The sequence below is a fragment of the Sminthopsis crassicaudata genome, chromosome 6 (assembly GCF_048593235.1).
Source record: "Sminthopsis crassicaudata isolate SCR6 chromosome 6, ASM4859323v1, whole genome shotgun sequence".
In the NCBI taxonomy this organism is placed as follows: Eukaryota; Metazoa; Chordata; class Mammalia; order Dasyuromorphia; family Dasyuridae; genus Sminthopsis; species Sminthopsis crassicaudata.
Genome location: NC_133622.1, coordinates 1,526,153 through 1,548,748, shown reverse-complemented (window position 1 = coordinate 1,548,748; position 22,596 = coordinate 1,526,153). Strand labels below are relative to the sequence as shown.

Sequence of the window (22,596 nt, the reverse complement as noted above, 5' to 3'; positions counted from 1 at the left end):
CACCACATTCTTCCAGCCTAAATGTTGGCAATCCTAATCCAATTCTTAAATCTTCTCTTTCCCAACCTCCCCTGCCTGAGTTTATCAACCGGTCCCTTGAATGCATTGTCCTACCTTATTGCACGGCTCCTTCCCTCTGCTGACACAGCCAGCTCTTGAGTTCAGACCCTTTTGCTTCTCACCAGACTCTGGAGAAAATCTTTAATTGGGCTCTCCACTTCTAGCCTCTCCCTCCCTCACCTGCCCCTCGTGGAGCCGCTAATGATCTTCCCAAAACAGGTGTGTCCGTATGCAAATTCCTTCCTCAGAGCTCTGATGGCTCCCCTCTTACCTCTAGGTAAAGCCCTTCAAGGTCCGGCTCCCTCAATCAACTTTCTAAGGGGTGCATTTACTTCATTTCACTTTCCTCTCATTGTACCCCAGGCGGACTTTCTTTTTTGCTCCTCTCTTGCCTCTGTGCCTCTGGCCAAGTTGTTCCCCTACACAAGGATGCTCTCCCTGCCCCCCTACCAGCTCTTTGAATCTTTAGCTAACTGAGTTGAAACTCCCCTGATCGCTACTCCAAAGCTGCCCCTAGTTGTTGGGATTCTATCCTTCCTCAGACCCGATTATATTGTTCTCTTCTATGTGAATATTGTGTTCATCAGGTGGACTCTTGTTAATTCTTTTTTTGTTTGTTTGTTTCCTTAACACTTAATATAGTGCAATGTACCCAATAGGTACATATTAAATGCTCATTAAGGTGCATCAAGCCTGTAATCATGGAGACTCATCTTTGTCTGTTCAAATCTGCCTTCTGACATTTACTGTATAACATTAGGCAAGCCCCTTGCCTCAGTTACTGCCTCAGTTTCCTCCAGCTGGAGAAGGAAATGACAAGCCACTCCAATGTCTTTTCCAAGAAAATCCCAAATGGGGTCACACAGAGTTGGATCCAACTGAACAATTTAAATTTCAATAATTTTATAATTTCCCCAATTACATGTAAAATCATTTTAATACTTTTTAAAAATTTTGTTTCCAAATCCTCTTCCTCCATCATTCCCAATGAGAAACAAGCAATTTGATATAGGCTATACCTGTGTAGTCATGTAAAAACGTATTCCCATGAATAACATAAGCTCCACCCCTCAAAAAGATAAGCTGCTCAAAAAGCAGCTAGGTGGCGCAGTGGATAAAGCACCAGTCCTGAAGTCAGGAAGACCCGAGTTAAAATTTAAGTTCAAATTTAAGTTCAAATCTAGCCTCGGACACTTAACACTTCCTAGCTGTTTGACCCTAGGAAATCATTTAACCCCAATTGCCTCAGGGGAAAAAAAAGGAATATATTGATTACATATATAGGTATATATATATATGTGTGTGTGTGTGTGTGTGTAGGTATATATATATAGATATATATCTATATTATATATATACCTACATATGTAATCATATATATATGTATATGGGTCTGTGTGTACATATGCATATATATGAAGTTATGTAAAACACATCTCCATTAGCCACATTGCAAAAGAAAACATGTAAAAATATTAAGGAAGTTTTAAACAAAATATGTTTCAATCCGCATTGAGAGTTCATCAATTGTCTCTCTGCAGATATCATTTTTCATGATAGATCTTTGGAATTGATCGAATTGCCTTTGATCACTGTTGTGTTCAGCACAGCTAGATCTTTCACAGTTGCTCATCATTACAGTATTGCTGCCACAATGTAAATTGTCCTCCTGGTTTTGCTCACTTCACTTTGCATCAGTGCATGCAAAGCTTCCCACTTTTGTTTTTCTGAAACAATTCTTCTTGGCATTTCTTAAAGCACAATAGTATTCCATCATGATCACATCTCATGGCTACAGTTATCCTCTGCAGGATCTTTTAGCCTAAGAATATAAATCTGACAATGCTTTTCTTTATATTCTCCCTCTATTTGTCAGGAAGGTATAGAGCCAGTTGCCAAGATCTCAATTTGTTTTTAATATTAAGCTTCAAATGAGATTTTTTTATACTCTCCTCTTTAGCCCTAATTTAGAAGCTTTTTAACTCTTTACTCTATGGCACTTTATCACTTGCATATCAGAGATTGCTGCTATTTCTCTTGGCAATCTTAATTCCAGTTTATCATTCATCCACCTGGGATTTCAGATGATGTGCTCTGCAGCCTCGTCATACTCATATGTCCATCTTAAACCATGTTTGATTCTAATTGTTACTTTTTGACCTTATTTATAGTGATTATCAAGAGGCAAGTAATATGATCTGCTATTTCCACTTATTTAAGAACTCGGGACATTTCGTTGTGTTCCACACAAGCAAAAGCTTTAGTGTAGTCAAGAAAGTATAAGTCAATGTTTTCGGGAACTTCCTTGCTTTCTCCAGAATCCAGTAATTCAGTTTCTAGTTTCTCTGCCTCTTCACAAACCAGCTATTCTACTGGTAATTCTCAGTTTACATACTGCTGAAGTCTAGCTTGCAAAATCTTAAGCATAACCTTGCTGCATGTGAAATGAGGGATCTTCCTAACTGCTTACCAATTTTCCCACAAATATTTGTCAAATGGTGAGTTTTTATCCCAAAAGCATAAACTTGAGGTTTATCAAACATTAGATTACATACTATTATGAATTGTGTACCTAATCTACTCCATTAGGAACCATGATTCTATTCCTTAACCAGTACCAGATTAGTTGATGATTAGTGCTTTGTACTGTAATTTGAAATGTAATACTACTAGGCTACTTTCATTCACATTTATTTCCTTATGGATTTTCTTTATATTCTTGACCTTTTGTTGTTAGAGATGAATTTTTAATATGATCTCTATGTTCCTTCTTTGATCAGGGCTTTCAGTAATCTAGCGATTTTTAAATTTGCTCTCCTTAATCTAATTTCTAGGTTAGTTGCTTTTCTAGTGAGATTCACATTTCTTCAATTTTTTTATTCTTTTGGCTTTGTTTTATTGTGTCTTGGTAATTCATGGAGTCATTACTTTTAAATGCTGATTCTAATTTTTTTATTTTAATCATTATTAATATTTATATTAATTTTTATTTTATTTATTATTTTCTTAGTGAGTCTTTATCCATTCATTTTCTAATTTGGCCAATTCCACTTTTTAAGGAATCATTTTTATTAGGGAAGTTTTGCAACTCTTTACATTTAGTCAATTCTGTTTTCTAAAGTGTTATTTTCTTCATTATTTCTGTACCTCTTTTAACAAGCTGTTAACTTGTCTCTCCATAATTTTCTTCCCTCATTCTCATTTTTAATCCAATTATTCCTCTATCATTCTTATTTGATTTTAAAAATCACTTTTTTAGCATTTAGAGGAATTCTTGTTGGAATCATGTTCAATTCACTTTTTTTCTTTGTAGCATGGTTCATACAGTTATCATTTTTTAATCCATTGTTTTCAGGGTTTCTTTCTTGGTTTTCTCAGTCACCATAATGACTTTAGGTGAAATTCTTTTTGTTATTACTGTTAGCTTGTTTTCCAAGCCTATTTCTTGACTTTGAATTTATAATAAAGTTAGCTCTATTCACAGTAAGGAAATAAAGCTGGGGGTATGGTTACTATCCCATTCAGGCTTTTACATGTTGCTATTTTCAGAGCTGGTTCAGAAGATTTGCAAGTTTGAGTGCTTATAAGGTGATGTGATGTTAAAAGTAGCCGCTCTCTTCTTGGTTTGCACTGTGCTTCTGACTTAGGAAAGGCCACCCAGTATCCCTTGGGTCCAGTTCTCCCTTGCTCCCTCTTGACCAAAAGTGTCCTTCTGTGTCCTTGAACAGTGATCTAGAAGTAGTTATAGGCAATGGAGTTGTCAAACGGCTCTGATTCTATGTTCTACACTAGCACAGAGGCTCCCTGTCATCATCTCACCACTTGGTGGGTCCCCTCATCATACTTTGGTTGGAGAAATACTGAAAATGCTGCTGCTGCTGCTTCTTTCCTACTCCCTCTAATCTCCCCCCTCCTAAATTGTCTGGGGCTGGAAGAATGTCTCACCAGGAGCTTTTGTTGCTTCTTCCATCCCATTATATTCATTTTAAAGTTGTGTGGAGGGGAATGTTGGGAGAGCTCAGCTGCTTGCTTTTTCTATGCTGCCATCTTTCCTATGTCCCCAGGACTACTTGTTCATTTTTCCTGATATTTCTTTTTAGATTTATTCATTTTCTTTTTATATAATCTTCATGCTTCAGAATATCCCTTTCATTTTCCTTCCAGAAACCATTCTTTGTAGCAAAGAATGGAAGAGAAATAGGAAAATCACAACTTTTTTACATAATTTTTACATAATAAACCATCACATAGCTAACTAGGCAAAGAAAGGAGAGAGAAATTTTTCTCTTGTATAAAGTTCTCAATTCATATTTCTATCACAGATACAAAGAGAACAACATATTGAGAAATTAATTTAACATTACTTAACTCTCCATCTCATTAAACAACAACCAAAAATGCCTGTAATCTTTAATATAAGTGACATAAACTAACAAATATGGTGTAATCTTCAGGACTGAGCAATTATAAATCAGCAAAGATTATTTTTTAAATGATTTGTATTTTCTTCTTGGGTTTTTAGAAAGATGATTCCCAGAGTCTCCTCAAGAACTTGGATGCTGATGTACATCTTTATGAAACTGACTCTCTACCAGGAGAAAAGAGAGAAGAAATCCAAACACCCCTGGATGAAGGGGTTCTTGGTGTACGTATTTTTCATTTGTAAAAGCATTTACTATATCTCCAATGTATAGCCGGATAGCTTATTAAAGAAAAATTTGTTGCAGAAAATTTAAATGGAAATGAATTAGACTTTGCCCCCCCCCCCATGAGCATATCTGGAATGTATACTAACTTTTCCAAGTGACCAGAGAGGTTTTTAGCCAATGGTTTCTTAAATGTACCTAATTTTTAATAGAATTGATTTTATACTTGCATCCTAGGACAGTAAATTGGAGAAAAAACAAAACTAGAACAAACCATTTATTATTCAAAATGATACAAGTTCTGGCTTTTTACATAATGATTGCTGAAAAGAGCCCAAAACACCCCTTTAAACTTAGACGGTATACATAGTATAAATTAGGCTGACACCTAGGACTTTCCCCCATACAATCTTATCTTTTTCAAGCAAAATTCTAGGAGAGATTATTAAAGAGATGGTTTATAAGTACTCCTAAAGTTAAGTGATGATCATTGGAGGCGTCATAGGTTCAAGAACAAGTCACATCTACTGAAGCTCATTCCCTTTTTTAGAGAATTGGAAGAGTTCCTTAAGCAGAGCATTCCTGCATTTTCAGGGAAAATGGCTTTATCTCTTCCTAAAATGGGAGGTGGATGACAACATAGGCTAGCACAAGTTGTGGCTCCACAACTTAGAGTAGTGATAATTGGTTTGATGTTGGTCTAGAGGAAGGTCTCCAGTAGAATGATCCAGAGGTCAATCCTTATGAAAATATATTACAGCCCCTGAGACTCAGAAGCTACGTATAACATGGATAGAAGGCTGGACCTGCCATCAGGAAGACTTGAGTTTAAATCCAGCCTCAGATACTTACTAGCTATATGATCCTAGGAAAGTTATAAATCTGTTTCCATTTCCTTATATGTAAGACAAGGATAATACTAATACCTACCAACCTCCAAGGGGTTTTGTGGAGGATCAAATAAAATATCTGTGAAGTAGTTTAACCCCTCACTACTGCTATTAATGGGGCAAATTTTGAGTGGTGAAATTTAAGAGGGAAAAACATAAACCTTTACTTAGGTTCAAAAAATAATAATTCTTGAATATAAGGTTAGTCTGACAAAAAGCAAGCCACAAAGAGCCAGATTCTAGTCCTACCTGTGACATCTGCTGCTTACATGACATTTGAGGATAAGTACTTACAAATGCCTGCTGGTTGCTTAATCCTAAAGTGCTTTAGGAGTTCTCCAAAAGTTTAAGTTTCAGAGCAGCAGTGGATGCCATTGATCTGGTTACAAATATAAATGAAATTCCTCATTTAGGTGAAAATTAAGCTAATTACATGAATGGGAAATGGGAAAGATGTGGCTTAAAAGCAGATTGTGTGTATATATTACATAATATGTGTATATACATGTGTGCATGCATACATATAGGTATACATAATGTATGTGTACATACAAATACCTGTATGTGTACATGCAAATATGTATATATGCCTGAATCTATAAACGTGTATGATATAATATACATATACATATGTGCATGCATACATGTAGGTATATACATATATGTATATATGCATAAATCTATGCATGTGTGTGTATATACACTTGGGTGTTTTAATGACAAGTTCAATATGAATCTATAGTGATGAGACAGAAGCTCCAGGGGGTTCAGTATGCACATGAAATGAATATTCCATGGAGGAACACCTGAGGGAAATCCCTATTTCCCTATTTTAGAAACTTTTCAGAGATGTGATTGTGTTCTAGTCATTTAAACTTTGCTGGTCCTCAGAGGCATTGGATTGATCATTGAACAAGATGTGAATCCTATTCCAGACTTTAACATTTAATAGCCATAAGATTCTGGGCAAGCCTGTCTACTTCAGTTTCCTCCACTATCAACAAAGAATCACAATAGAGTCTCTCTTCCACAATTGGTATGAGGATCAAATAAGAAATTTCTAAAGTAAATAGTACATGACTAAAACATAGTAGGCTCTTAAAATGTGTACTTAGTCAGTTTCCTCATTTATGTAATGAAAAATTTATATCCAATGGCCCACTAAGGTATCTGTCAATTCTTAAACCTATGATTCCTTCGAACTTCATCCAAATTCTTCCTATAATACTTATTAACTGTATGACTTTGAAGAAAGCCTTATTTTAAAAAAATAGGATAATATAATCAAATATCAAACTTGAAATTCTAACAATAAAAGGAGAGATTAATAAAATTGAAAGTTAAAAAAACTATTGAATTAATAAATAAAACTAAGAGTTGGTAAATTTGGTTAGAAAAAGGAAAATCAAATTGTTAGTCTCAAAAGTGAAAAGGGAGAACTATCCACCAATGAAGAGGAAACTAGAGCAATTATAGGAGCTACTTTGCCCAACTTTATGCCAATAAATTTGATAACCTAAATGAAATGGATGAATACCCTGGAAAATATAGGTTGCCCAGATTAACAGAGGAAGAAGTAAATTGCTCAAACAGTCCCAATTTAGAAAAAGAAATAGAACAAGCTATTAATCAATTCCCTAACAAAAAATCCCCAGGACCAGATGGATTTACATGTGACTTCTACCAAACATTTAAAGAACAATTAACTCCAATGCTATATAAACTATTTGAAAAAAATAGGGAATGAAGGAGTCCTACCACACTCCTTTTATGATACAGACATGGTACTGATACTTGAATCAGGTAAGTTGAAAACAGAGAAAGAAAATTATAGAACAATCTCCCTAATGTATATTGATGCAAAAATCTTAAATAAAACATTAGCAAACAGATTATAGAAAATCATCTCCAAGATAATATACCATGACCAAGGGAGATTTATACCAGGAAGGCAGGGCTGTTCAATATTAGGAAAACTCTTAGCATAATTGACTATATCAATAACCAAATTAAAAAAACCATATGATCATCTCAATAGATGCAGAAAAAGCATTTGAAAAAGCATTTGTAAAAGCCAACATCCATTCCTATTAAAAACACTTGAGAGTGTTGGTGGAGTTGTGAAAGAATCCAGCCATTCTGGAGAGCAATTTGGAACTATGCCCAAAAAGTTGTCAAACTGTGCATACCCTTTGACCCAGCATTGCTGTTATTGGGCTTACATCCCAAAGAAATACTAAAGAGTGGAAAGGGACCTGTATGTGCCAAAATGTTTGTGGCAGCTCTTTTTGTTGTAGTTAGAAACTGGAAGTTGAATGGATGTCCATCAATTGGAGAATGGTTGGGTAAATTGTGGTATATGAAGGTTATGGAATATTATCGCTCTGTAAGAAATGACCAGCAGGAGGAATACAGAGAGGCTTGGAGAGACTTACATCAACTGATGCCCAGTGAAATGAGCAGAACTAGGGGATTATTATACACTTCAACAACAACACTGTATGAGGATGTATTCTGATGGAAGTGGAAATCTTCAACATAGAGAAGATCCAACTCACTTCCAGTTGATCAATGATGGACAGAAATAACTATACCCAGAGAAGGAACACTGGGAAATGAATGTAAATTGTTAGCACTACTGTCTATCTACCCAGGTTACTTATACCTTCGGAAGCTAATAATTAATGTGCAACAAGAAAATGGTATTTACACACATATATTGTATCTAGGTTATATTGTAACACATGTAAAATGTATGGGATTACCTGGCATGGGGGGGGGGGAAGGAGTGGAGGGAGGGAGGGTATAATTTGGAAAAATGAATTAAAAAAAACACTTGAGAGTATAGGAACAAATGGACTTTCCTTAAAATAATCAGTAGCATCTATTTAAAATCATCAGTAAGCATACTATGTAATGGAAATAAACTGGAACCATTCCCAGTAAGACCAGGAGTGAAACAAAGTTGCCCACTATCACCATTACTATTCAATACTGTATTAGAAATGCTAATTTCAGCAATAAGAGATGAAAAAGAGATTAAATAAATTAGAATAGGTAATGAGGAAAACAAATTATCACTTTTTGCAGATGATATAATCATATACTTAGAGAACCTCAGAGATTCTACTAAAAACTATTAGAAATAATCCACAACATTAGCCAAGTTGTGGATAGAAAATAAATTCACATAAATCCTCTACAATTTTATACATAGCTAACAAAATCCAACAGCAAGAGATACAAAAAGAAATTCCATTTAAAATAACTGTCTATAGTATAAAATATTTGGGAATCTATCTGCCAAGGGAAAGTCAATAACTATATGAGCAAAACTACAAAACACTTTTCACACAAAGTCAGATTTAATCAATTCGAAAAACATTAAGTGCTCTTAGATAGGTTGAGCAAATATAATGAAGATGACATTACTACCCAAACTAATCTATTTATTTAGTGTTATGCCAATCAGACTCCCAAGAAACTATATTAGTGACCTAGAAAAAAATAACATTTTTCATCTGGAAGAACAAAAGGTCACAACTTTCAAGGGAACAAAAGAAAAAAAAATCAAATAAAGGTGACCCAGCTATACCAGATCTAAAACTATATTATAAATCACTGGTCACCAAAACCATTTGGTATTGGCTAAGAAATAGACTAGTTGATCAGTGAAATAGGTTAAGTTTACAGGACAAAATAATTAATAACTATAACAATCTAGTGTTTGACAAACCAAAAGATCCCCGCTTTTGGGGATAAGAATTCACTATTTGACAAAAACTTCTGGGAAAATTGGAAATTAGTATGGCAGAAACTAGACATAGATCCACACTTAACACCATACACCAAGATAAGATCAAAATGGGTTCACGATCTAGGCATAAAGAATGAGATTATAAATAAATTAGAAAAACATAGGATAATTTACCTCTCAAACCTGTGGAGGAAGAAGGAATTTGTGACCAAAGAAGAACTAGAGATCATTACTGATCACAAAATAGAAAAATTTGATCATATTGAATTACAAAGGTTTTGTTCAAGCAAAACTAATGCAGGCAAGATTAGAAGGGAAGCAATAAACTGGGAAAACATTTTTACGTCAAAGGTTCTGATAAAGACCTCATTTCCAAATATCAAGAGAATTGACTCAAAGTTATAAGAAATTAAGCCATTCTCAAATTGATAAATGGTCAAAAGATATGAACATACTTTTCAGATGAAGGAATTGAAATTATTTCTAGTCATGAAAAGATGCTCCAAATCATTATTGATCAGAAAATACAAAGTAAGACAACTCTGAGATACCACTACACACCTCTCAGATTGGCTGAGATGACAGGAAAAGATAATGATGAATGTTGGAAGGGATGTGGGAAAACTGGAACACTAATGCATTGTTGGAGTCGTAAATGGATCCAACCATTCTGGAGAACAATTTGGAACTATGCTCAAAAAGTCATCAAACTGTGCATACCCTTTGATCCAGCAGTATTGCTACTGGGCTTCTATCCCAAAGAGATCTTAAAGAAGTGAAAGGGACCCATGGGTGCACAAACGTGTGTGGCAGCCCTTTTTGTAGTGTCAGGAAACTGGAAATTGAATGAATGCCCATCAATTGGAGAATGGCTGGGTAAATTGTGGCATATGAATGTTATGGGATATTATTGTTCTGTAAAAAATGACCAGTAGGATGATTTCAGAAAGGCCTGGAGAGACTTATAGGAACAGATGCTGATTGAAATGAGCAGGACCAGGAGATCATTATATACTTCAACAATAATACTGTATGAGGATCAGTTCTGATGGATGTGGATCTTTTCAGCAATGAGATGATCCAAACCAGTTCCAATAGAGCAATAATGAAGAGAACCAGCTACACCCAACAAAAGAATTATGGGAAATGATTGTGGATCACCACATAGCATTCCCACTCTCTGTTACTGTTTGCTTGCATTTTATTTTCCTTCTCAGGTTATTTTTATTTTTTTTCTAAGTATGATTTTTCTTGTGCAGCAATAATTGTATAAATATGTATACACATATTGTATTTAATATCTACTTTAACATATTTGTCATGTTTGGGACTATCTGCCATCTAGGGGAGGAGGTGGAGAGGAGGGAAAAAGTAGGAACAGAAGGCTTTGCAAGGGTCAATGTTGAAAAATTACCCATGCATATGTTTTGTAAATAAAATACAATAAAAAATAAAATCTATGTAGTACCTACTTCACAGGGCTGCTCTGAGACTTGAATAGGTAAAAGGTGCTTTTTAAATCTTAAATTATTCAGGTAAATATCAGCTTGGAAGGTGTAGGAAGCAACTTTGTAAGTTGAGGTTCTTCATAACTTCTCATGGGTTTATAAATGAATTACTAACCTCAACCTGACCCACAGGAAGGTTGAACAGACTGCCTCTCTCTCCATTAAAAGGCATTTCTAATCTGTAAGCTATTTATTTTCTCCTAAGAGCAGTTCCTCAGTATTGAGCTAATCATTGTAGGACATAAAGCAAAAGGTCTCTGTGGGCTCCTGGGGGACACACGCTTTACAAAAATGCTCGTGATTTTCCCTTCTTAATTGATAACTAAAAAGTGGCCCTAAAAGTTGGGGGCCCGATGAGATCCCCTGGAGTTCCATTAGTTCCCTCGAGAATGCCCTAATCAACATATCTTCATCTCCTGCTGTTCCTTTCAGTCAAGACTGTTTTTATAATTCACTTGGAAACTTCCATAGATTGTCACTGGTGACCTTCCTTGGCGCAGCACACAGGCCCTGAGAGCTCTGGAGCGTGGCCCTGCACCAGGAGTCAGGGAGGCCTCTGTTGGAATCCCAGTCTTGGATTCTTCAACAATTCACTTCAACTTGCCTTCAGTTTCCTCATCCGTTTGACTCTAAGGTTCCATCCTCCCAAATCTAAGATCCTCTGCTGCCTTGTTGTTTTCCTAACAGATTTTAGCCAAGTCTAAGGAATTCTGTGATGTGAGCTTAGCTTTCTATAACCAATGGATTCCTTACTTATTTTGAATGTTCTTTTTCTGGAGAAGGAGGCACATTCTTTTTGTGGAAATCCCATACTCCTATAGACACACAATTATTTCAATTGCAAAATTGCTTTCAATAACTTTGCACTTACATTCTAACCAATTTTCTTAGCAATTATATTATGTTACAAAAACCTTTTGTATTTGTATACAAATATAAGACAAAAGTCCTTGTATACAAAGGACTTTTAGGAATTGGACATTGAAATATGGTCTGAAGGATGATAAGGCCAAAGTTGAAAATTCAGCTTGTACTACTGTGTGACCCTTAGGCCCATCGCCTCTCTTTGGGCCTCATTTGTTATCTATTAAATAGGGTTAATGATCCCTGTCCTCCTCATATACATACATACATATACATGTATAACATACATATATTTATATTCATTAGCAATCAGGTAGTGCAGTGGATAGAATGATGGATGTAGGGTCAGGAAATCTACTCTTTCTGAGTTCAAGTCGAGGCTTAGAAACCTATTGAACGACCCTGGGCAAGTCATTTAAATCTGCCTCAGTTTCCCTCATCTGTCAAATGATATGGAGAAGGGAATTATAAACCCTTCCAGTATCTCTGTCATAGAAAACCCTAATTGGGATCATAGACACAACTGTATAACTGAAGAACCAATATAGGTATATGTTTATATACATATGGATATGTGTCTTTCTGTCAGTATGCATTTGCAAATGGCCAATGAAAGACTTTATTTTGCTTGATTACATATGTTTGTGATGGATTTTGTTTTTATTACTTTCTCAATGTGTCTGTGTGAGGCAGAAGATAAGGGAGGAAATAAAATAACAGTGAATGTCAAACAATTACTCCTATTCTACCTATTTCACGTACTGATATTAAATGAGGTGAAATAGCCTTGAATCACCATATGAATATATATCAAATGATCATAATAATTGTCAATATAAACAAAATGTTTACTTTGATTCAATAGATATATACTAAACACCCACTTTGTCTGAAATATTCTCCTAGATACCATACATACAAAGGCAAAAGTAAAAGTCTTTCTGTATTAATAAGTTTACAAATTTCAAAATCACTATAAGTTATCTCAAGAGGTCAAGAGGTTCTTGATATTTCATTTTTGATGGTTGTTTCCTGAAATCTATGGATCCCTCCTTAGGAAAAATGCATAAAATACAAAGAATTATATAAGAAATCAGTTCTATTGAAATCATTATCATATACATATATATGTATGTATATATACATAAATATATATTTATATTTAAGAGATTCACAGACCCCAAGATAAAAAGCCCTGATACAGACAAACCAGGTGAAGATACTTCCTCATCCAAGAACTTGTACGCATCTCCCAGAGTCACACAATCATACACAGTCTGAAGGGACCCCGGCCATCTGGTCTACCACAGACATCTGTTTCTGCTTCACTGCCAATTTGGGGGCTCTCATCTTTGACACAAAGCCACGCAATGCACATAACTATTCCCTGAAGATGGACCACCCAGGCCAAAACCACCAGCTGGCTCATGGATGTAGAGACTCTACACTGAGCTAGACAAAAGAGAACTGGAGCCACTTAGAAATTCATTCACCTCAAATAGGTCAAATGAAGTTAAACAGTTTAGGACAAAACTTCGGGCTGAACCTAAACTGATGTATATAATTTGTTTGCTCTGTATCCAACTGCATAACCCTGTCCTGCTGTAGCTGCAGAGGCTGATCCATCGGCTTGTACTGCCTTGTTGACAATGCATTTATATTTTCCAGCATCTCTATGGCTAGCCAAAAAAAAAAAATCTTTTCTCAGAATAGCTCTTTAAAACATTTTTAGTAAATTGTACTTTAAAAATTTTTTTTCTGGCTAAGTAAAAAATGCAGTAAGACTCCTTGGGCTTGGGCCCTAGGCTCATCATCATCACCATTTATTTATCATCATCACAAATTTAAATGGAAAAATAGGCAAAAGAAAATAAGATGGTATGCCCATCCAGAGAAACATATTTGGCGGTATTCTTTAGTATTTAGTATTTGCGGGGAGGTTTTGGATGGTGGATGTTTTCTTCTGATGATATTGGATAAATGGAGGTGGAGTGACTTAAATTTGGAGTGGCCAGGTGGCCTGGCATGGAAGAAGGTTGCATTTAGGCTGCACATAAACACATAAAACAAGGCAAGCATGGAAAATGTCACTGGCCTGGGCACTTGCCAATGCTCCACTGAATGCAGACTGCCTCTTTTTAATATACTGTTGTCTCGAGGTAGCATTTTCAAATGCCTTAGAAATGAACCGATGGTAGCCAACAAACTCGGCTGACTCTGCTGATGGTCTAAAGGGAGCTGAGGTCCAGCTCCTGAGCAGCCAGAACATGGCTTTTAGTTCAGTAGCACGTCAATCAGAGGAGGAGGTGCAGCATCTCAGAACAAGCAGTGGTTGCAGAGGACACCCTGAACCCCCTCTGGTGGCCCTGAGCTCTCTATCAATCAGGGATGAGATTCTCCATGCTCTCCGAGGTCCACAACCCTTTTTGAAGAGAAATCCCCCTTACATCATTCCCAGTACTAGGCTCAAATCTGTCCCAAGGCAGATGGCCTCTGAATCTCCCACCAACCTTAGGAGGCATGTTGATTTATAGGAAAGCAAACAAAGGCAACTGAATACTCCAATAGAGAATGAATCAGTTTTAGGTACTTTAGTATATTATTTGTGATTGATTCAGAGCATTATTGGGATTGGTAGAATTTCTATGCAGTCATTGTCTGCTCACAGCTCTCATTAGCCCATCTTGCTATCTCTATATGTGCCATTGTCTTGGTGAAAGAGCACAGTATAACTGATCTCCAACAGGTGATAACTAACTAAATTTTCCAGACCCTGAAATGATACCAAATCCTACCTTATTATTCATAATCTGAACCTTAAAGAACATTTAGTCCAAGTCTCTCACCCAGGATTTAGTGAAGTTCAGTGATCGCTATAAATGGAGAACAATAACTCTTATCTTTCCTTTCCCCTCAAAATTTGCTTGAAAAACAGGGGGAATAATTTAGGGAAATTCTTCGAAATTTAATATGCCTTTAAACTAGTATGAGAGCATAATTTAGAAGTTAGAATTATTTTATTAGATACCTACATAGTTAAACTATAATTAAACTACATAGCTAAAAATGACAATTTCCAATCTAGGCACAGAAAGTCTCCAAATCATCTCCCCTTTCCTCATCCATTTTGCAGATAAGGATACTGAAGAATGTGCAAGGTAGTAAGTGCTGGAGCTGGGCTTTTTTCTCTCCTCCTGAATCCCACTTTCCATTATTTATATTGCCTATTATTAGCTACTGGTTTTTAAGAAAAGGTCTTACTTTGAATTAGACAAAAGAGGGGCAAATGTCAGATTTTGAGTTTTCTGATTCTAGATTGTATGTCTTTGTACAATCCTTGATTGAGGAAGGCCCCTCTTTTTGCTTTTTGATAAAAATGACTGAATTATAGCATTTTGGATACTTCCACGTACCTTTCTGGGCTTCAGTTCCCTTGTCATAAAAATAGGGGGTTAGACTCGATGACCTTTAAGGTCTTTTCCTGTTCTAATGTTCATCATCTATAAAATAAGGAAGATATTGTTTGCACTGAATATCTCCCTGGGTTGTTGGAAGGAAGCACTTTTTTCAAATGAAACTGTTATATAAAGGGGATTTTAGGATTCTCCATTTCTGTAGTAATGCTTACTGGAGTTTAAAATATTTTGGCTCCAACATTCTCTTTCCTATTCTCTCAGATCTCTTTCACCTCTAACAAATTCCTCTGTTCTTTTCAAGCTCTGCTATATAATATATCATTGATTCAATCTATCCTACTAGAACATTTAGAACTTCAGATTGAGAAATCACAAAATGAGAGAGTTACAAATGCTTACCCTCCTCCACTTTCTCTCTTCCTCCCTCCCTTCTTTCTTTCCACCCTTCCTCCCTCCTTTCCCCCTTTTCTTCTTCCATTCTTTCTTTTACACATGCCAATTTTGAGACACATCTTTATTGATATTCTTTAGTACTATTTGTAGGGATTTGGGTGATAGTTGATACTTTGTTCTGGTGATATATGATCACTCTAACTGGAATGATTTAAACTTTGAGTGACCAGGTGGTGGCCTGGCATGGAAGAAGGTTATATTTAGGTTGCATTCTTATTTATTCATTCCCCTTGGGTCTGTAGCTATACGTCTATTAATAACACTCTATAATATATGATAATATAACATATTTCATATTTTGCCTGTATTCCTTCCTAGCCTAAGACTGCATGAATACTTTTGAGATTCCTTGTATAAATCCCTATCACTAGCTTCTTTCTTTCTGTCTTTCTTTTTCTTTCTCCATTCATTTGGCCACTCTACACATTCGTTTTTCCTTTCCATAAGAATTATAATTAGAATGGTAGCTGCATATGTCTTTTTAACTAAGATTTTTTTTCTGTCATAACATAACTCTAAAAGTAAGACAAAGGATGTCTCACTTTTTTTGATAAATTATTTAAAAACCACTTCCTGGGCCAGTTCTAAACGTTTGTTTAGACAGCTCCTTAATCTGTTCATTTCCCCAAATGCATAAGGCATAATAAGGCCTTGAATTTTGTAAATACATGTCAGCATGTGCATTCTTTCACTGAAAGCTTCAAATGTTTTGTTCCTTTTTTTTGTTATTCAGGAATATGACTCGCCACTCAACAGTAACATCACAGCATTTGCATTGAAGGCAAAAGTGGTCTATCCCATCAATCAAAAATTTAGGGTAAGTATTCAGAAGATTATTCTATAAAACTCCTTAGTTCTTCAAGAAGCACTGATTAAATACTTTCCATTTGTCAAGCACTGTACTAGGAACTGGTTATTAAAAAACTAAAATGAGACAGTACCTAATTTTGAGAAGAGATGCAAAGATAGAAATATATCAATACTAATATGGAATGGTATCAATACCCATGCGTTACAGTGAGAGTCTGATAATATATATAAAAAAAATTAGAAATGAGTTGATTTTATAGGAAAGATGTTAGAAGCTCGAAAGCGTGGATAAGGAAAGGCTTCATGTAGAAATTTTTGCTTCAGCTCAGCCTTTCAAAGAGATAAATAGGGATTCTAAGAAATGGGAAGGAAAAAGAATTATCTTCCAGGTATGTTGCATAATCAGTACAAAGGCATAAAGTCACAAATGCCATTTAGGAGAAAGAATAAGACAAATTAATTGGCTGGACCATAATGTGTACAAAAGGTAGTACTGTGTAATTAGATTGGAAAGGTCAATTGAACTTAAGTTGTAAAGAACTTTAAATATGCACTTTAGATTTGATCCTATAAGTGCTAGCAGCCACTGGAAGTAAGGGAGGAGGACAGCAACATGATTTGATCCATGTTCAGGACAGTAACTTTGGAAGCTGTGTTGAAAATAGATAGTGGGGGGAGAGATTTGAAAAAATTATTGTGATAATCCAAGTGAGCCAGTGCCAATCCAGGCACAGTGCCAGCCAAATCCTCAGAATATAAAATGAGCAAAACAGAAAGGCAATTCCTGCCCTCATGGGCCTGACACTCTACTGGAAGAACATAGTGCATTAAAAAATGATTGCTGGAAATTTGAGATGAGGGGTTCTTATGAAAGACATGGTAGCGAGATGAGTACTAGGTGGGGAAAGAAGTGTGTGGGTCTGAGTCTTTCCTCAAAATGAAAGAACTTACCAATAGAAAAATGTCATAGAGATGAATGGATGTTCCCAAGGTCACAGCTGATGATGGAAGTTCTAGGGTGAGAGAGCATTTAAGACATGATGGAAAGTTAAGATAATCAGGACTCAGTAAATTATGATAGTCTCACTGCCCATTTTTGTGTTGCCTGCTGCTTAAGATAATATGAACACAAACAATTTTAATAAAATATAGTGAGTGATGAGTACATAAGAGAGATACATAAAAGGGACATTTTGTCATACAAGACCATGGGGAGAAAGAATGTGGGACAGGCCAAAAGAGGTTGCTTCAGGACTTTGTTAAGAGAAGAGGAATCTACTGGAAAAAGTGTCTAGACAAGCAGTATAGACAATAGTAGAAGATAAAGCACTTGGTAACAGAGATCTGAGAATTAAGTTCAGAGAGGAGAGGACAGTAGTCCAAGACCTTGATATTTGTGTAGCTTGATGATGGCAGCTCCTACTAGGACAAATGCCAGTTACTCTGCACTTTGCTTTTCTACTCCTTCTTGTGTGGGCAAGGGCTAGCAGATCTAGAAGACAAAAAAAGGCAGAGCTCTTCAGAGACTGGCTTCTCTTGAGATTATCTAAAAGAGAAAAGGTCCAGCCATCCCAGAGAGTTCCCAGATATGACAGCTCCTAGAATATCCCCAAATCAGATTATTTCAGTGTTTTAGTGTTTGCAAATAGAAACCTAGAAGGGAAAAAAGTATTCAAAGGTCCAGTTTTTTTTTTCTCTTAAATGCAACAAGCTTTAGTATTCTATCATGTGTAGGACTGTATGGGATCCTACTAAGACAAGTAGCACAGGGAAGACTTGATACCTATCTTCATGGAGGTTGGAGGCTGGTGGCTGATAGGGAGTTAAGATGCCCAACACTAATATCTACAGCTGACAATAATCAGAAGATAAGTTCAATAGAAAGCACAAAAATAAACTGCTGTGAGAGGCAAAAGAAGCTGCCCAACAGCAAGAGGAAATATCAAATGGAGAATCCTGAGGGAAGTAGTTCTTATTTTAGGCTTTAAAAGATGTGTAAGAATTCAGCAGGTGGGTTGAGTAGGAGACCATTATACTCATAACATAAGGAACTGCCTGAGGGAAAACATGGAAACCAAATACAAAATGTATTCCAGGGACATCAGCTTTTCAGTCTGAAGCATCATGTATACAAGGAAGTAGTATGAGATAAATCCAGTAATAAGATAAGATGGACATGGGGTGACAAGGGCTTTAAATGCCAGGCAAAGGAGAGTAGAGCCAAGATGGCAGAAAGTAGATGGGTCTTTGAGCTCTTCCTAGCTTCCCTTAGATCAACACCAGATCAAGTCTCTGAAGAGATTTTGGAGTGACAGAACTCACAAATACTTGGAGTGTCACAAATTTCCAGCAGAAAGTTACTTGGAAGGACTTTAGGAAAGATCTGTCTCCATTCAGGCACAGAGGATACTGCTGGGAACAGGGGAAACAATTGGACACAGGGGAGCCAGCTGGGTACAGGAGTAGCTCAGTGATGGAGTTGCATCCATGTGCCAGGGAAATCTACTGGGAGGCTCTCAGCAAAAATACAGCAGCATTGGCTACTCTGTCCTGGTTCAGAAGGCAGTGGATCAGCATATTAGCTGTGAGAATCCAACAGAACTACAAAAGGCAAATAGTGAGACTCTGAATCCCAGCTATACATGAGACTTGGCCACACTTATCTAGTGCAGGAAGGAAGCCAGCAGCACCAGCCCCAAGGCAGCATGAAGCCACTGTCACATGTAGAGGAAGCTTAGTACAATCTCCCCTTTAAAATGAGCAAAAAATAGATAGCTTTTATGGAGATAGAAGAACAGACCTCAACCCTGAGGACACAAAAGGCAAAACATCCCCAGATGAAGCTCAAAGAGTAGCATAAATTGGTCTCTATCATATCAGGCTCTCTGGGAAGAATTCAAAAAAGGATCTTAAAAGAGAATTAGAAAAAAAAATTGGTAAAGGAAGTGAGAGCTCTGAAAAAGGAAATATAGGAATTATTTGAAGAAAATCATTCCTTAAAGAAAAGTTTGGCAAAATGGAAAATGAAACCACCTCCTTGAAAAGCAGAATTTCTAAAATGGAAAAAAAAATCCAATAAACAAAACAACTCATTTAAAAGGTCATTTGACCAAATGCGAAAGGAGATAAAAAAGTTAACTGAAGAAATTATTTTCAAATTTTTTATTTTTATTTTCAAATCTAAAAATTAGAATTGAACAAACAGAAGCAAATTACTCAATGAGTCATCAAGAATCAATATACCCCTGCAATGGAAAAAACCCCACAAGAAAATGTAAAATACTTCATCAGAAAACAATATGAAAATGCTAAGGAATATTGCAGCTAAATTCCAGAATTATCAGATCAAGAAAAATACTACAACTAACCAGAAAGAAACAACTCAAATTTTGAAAATCCACAATCAAAATTACCCAGGACCAAGTATTTTCCATTTTAAAGGATTGAAAATCATGGAATATGATATTCTGAAGGACTAAAGAATTTAGATTGCAGCCACAAATCAATAATTCGGTAAAATTAAACATTATCTTTCAGGGGAAATGATAGACATTCAGTGCAATGTAGAGTTTTCATTTGTTTTTGATGAAAAGACCAGAGCTGAACAGAAAATTAAATTTTCAATTATAGAACTCAAGGGAAGCATAAAAAAGGTAAAAATGGAATTCTTTTTTAAAGGTCAAAAATGCTTGTTTCAATAGCCTTTTGATGAAGAGAGCCATCTGTACCCAGAGAGAGGACTATGAGGACTGAATGTGGATCACAGCATAGAATTTTCACTTTTTTGTTGTAGTATACTTGAATTTTGTTTTCTTTTTTGATATATTTCTTTTGCAGCATAATAATTGTGGAAATAGGTGTAGAAGATTTGCATGTGTTTAACATATATTGGATTATTTGCCTACTAGGGAAGGGGGTGGGAGGAAAGGGAGAGAGAAAAAAATTTTGAACACAAGATTTTACAAGAGTAAATGTAAAAATCATCTATGTATATGTTTAAAAAATAAAAAGCTTTAATAAAAAATAAATGCCAGGCAAAGATTTCTGTCTGTATTTTAAATTTCTCTAATACTGTCTTCATTTTGTAAAAAGAACTAACCTATTTGGTTAATTCAGGGAGAAAATATTAACCCAAATATATAACCACATTTGCTGGTTACTTCAGTCCTATCAGAAGTATTATATATGTACAGCTTGAAAGTGAACATTTGAGAATGCCATTAGTTAATAACAAATAGAGTGCTTCCTTTCTTTTGCAACACTGAATTATGAAGAGCCACCAATCCCTCTCTCCCTCCCTTTTCTGTTATAATAGCCTCTTGCTGATGGATCATCCAATCCTTCTTTGCATGAAAATTTGAAGCAGGCAATTTTGCCTAATCAAATGATGGAAGTTTCTCCTTCAAGTAGTCTTGGATCCCTCAGCCAGGGAGACAAAGAAGACTGCAGTTGTTCTAGCAGCATGCACTCTGCTATTAGTGATGACCGATTCCATGACAGAACCTTTCCTAAGGTGACCTGTTTCCCTGAGGTGCTAACCTGTGAAAGGTAAGGATCAAGTGATAATATTCTAGGGGAAGTGATACTGGCGAGGATAGGTTTTCTGAGTTACCTGACAGTCACATAAGAATCTGGGGCTTTATCCCTGCAGTTAGGCCACACGATGCTGCAGGCAGAAGAGTTCCAGACTCAGAGAGACTTATCTTCTTGAGTTCAATTCTGGCTTCAGACACTTGCTGGCCTGTATATTTCACTTAACCTTGTTTGCCTCAGTTTCCTCATCTGTAAAATGAGCTGGAGAAAGAAATGGCAATCCACGCCAGTATCTTTACCAACAAAACCTTAAATGGGGTCATTTAGACCTGGGCATAACTACTCACAAAGTAGACATGTTACTATTATTAATAAATGATACATCATAGGCACAGTTTTATATATAGTTTTTACATAGAACTTAAATTTTGCCAATCTCTGATTTTACAATATTTTATTTAGATGTCTCATTTTATTCTCTCAATAATCCATGAAAATAGGTGATATTTTTACCCCTATTTTAAAGTTAGATTCTGAAGCAAGCACAGGTTAGGTGAATTGCCCCACACAGCTAGGAAGAGATGAATTTGAATTCAGGTCTCTCTATTTTCCACTGTATTCACTTCAGCACCCAGTTGCCTCAGGGTTATACAGTATTACTTGTAATAAATACTTTTTGGTGATGATGGTGGTGGTGATAATGGCATCCCCTTACGTATGCGCAGAGGCTTAGGGTTGTAAGAACTGCATGATTTTAGCCTTCCAACAGCACATGGAGGCAGGTGGTGCAAAACACACCCCATTTTGAATAAATCAGTATCAGGCATAGAGAAAGAAAATAATCTGCTTTGGATCAGAAATGGCAGAGCCAAGATCAGAATTCAAGGGTGCTGTGCAGGATGCTCTTATTACCTAATAAGAACAACAAAAAGGCAACTAGTAAAAAGTACTTTTTGACTTAGAGTCAAAATTTAAAAATGGAGGATGCTCTCTCTTGAGGCAATTTTTTTATTATAGTAGCTTTTCAGGAAGATACCACATCATCTCTTGTTTAGAATGTTGGAAAAGAGATTTGTTTCTTGTAGAAGCTGAGTTTGCTTCCAGCTCTGGACTATACACCTAAGAAATATGCTGCTCGGGCACTTATTAAATTGTAGCACGTTTTTAATGAATGTGATCAAGTGCAATACAGTTGAGTCAATAGGTCTGACACCTTTTTCTTTGCTTTTTTTCTTTTGTCAGAAGAGTCCTCCCAAATTTAAAACCAACAACCTTATAAGAAATATGCACAAAATAAATTTGAATACTCACCTCACAATTTGGGTAACCTTATTATTATTATTATTATTATTATATTATTATTATTATTATTGCTAAAGCAATTGGAGTTAAGTGACTTGCTCAGGGTCACACAGCTAGGAAGTGTTAAGTGTCTGAAGCTAGATTTGAACTCAGCTCCTCCTTTCAGGGATACTGCTCAATTCACTGCACCACCTACCTGTCCCCTAGGTAATATTATTGAACATCTGTTTTTTTTGCTTGTTTGTTTGTTTGTTTTGTTTTGTTTTTGTTTTTGTTTTTTCCCAGGAATTGTTATTGATCTTTTTGTTAACCAGAGATCTATCTTACATCTTTTAAAATTATTTGCCTTTGTATTGT

General features: G+C 36.0%; 2 protein-coding genes across 4 annotated transcripts in view; one reads left to right on the top strand and one right to left on the bottom strand.

Annotated features, from left to right (window-relative positions):
- The window catches only part of EVC2 (EvC ciliary complex subunit 2), a 172,260-nt gene extending 172,023 nt beyond the window's left edge, over positions 1-237 (bottom strand). Inside the window, exon 1 of the mRNA XM_074274140.1 lies at positions 115-237. The gene's annotated coding sequence lies outside the window, so the exon portion shown is untranslated. The remainder of the gene's footprint in view (positions 1-114) is intronic.
- Positions 1-22,596, top strand: part of EVC (EvC ciliary complex subunit 1) — a 107,551-nt gene that overhangs the window by 2,656 nt on the left and 82,299 nt on the right. For all 3 annotated transcript variants that reach the window (XM_074274144.1, XM_074274143.1, XM_074274142.1), the window contains exons 2-4: positions 4,583-4,705; positions 16,328-16,411; positions 20,720-20,952. In XM_074274144.1, coding sequence (XP_074130245.1) covers positions 4,583-4,705; positions 16,328-16,411; positions 20,720-20,952 — 440 coding nt within the window. The remainder of the gene's footprint in view (positions 1-4,582; positions 4,706-16,327; positions 16,412-20,719; positions 20,953-22,596) is intronic.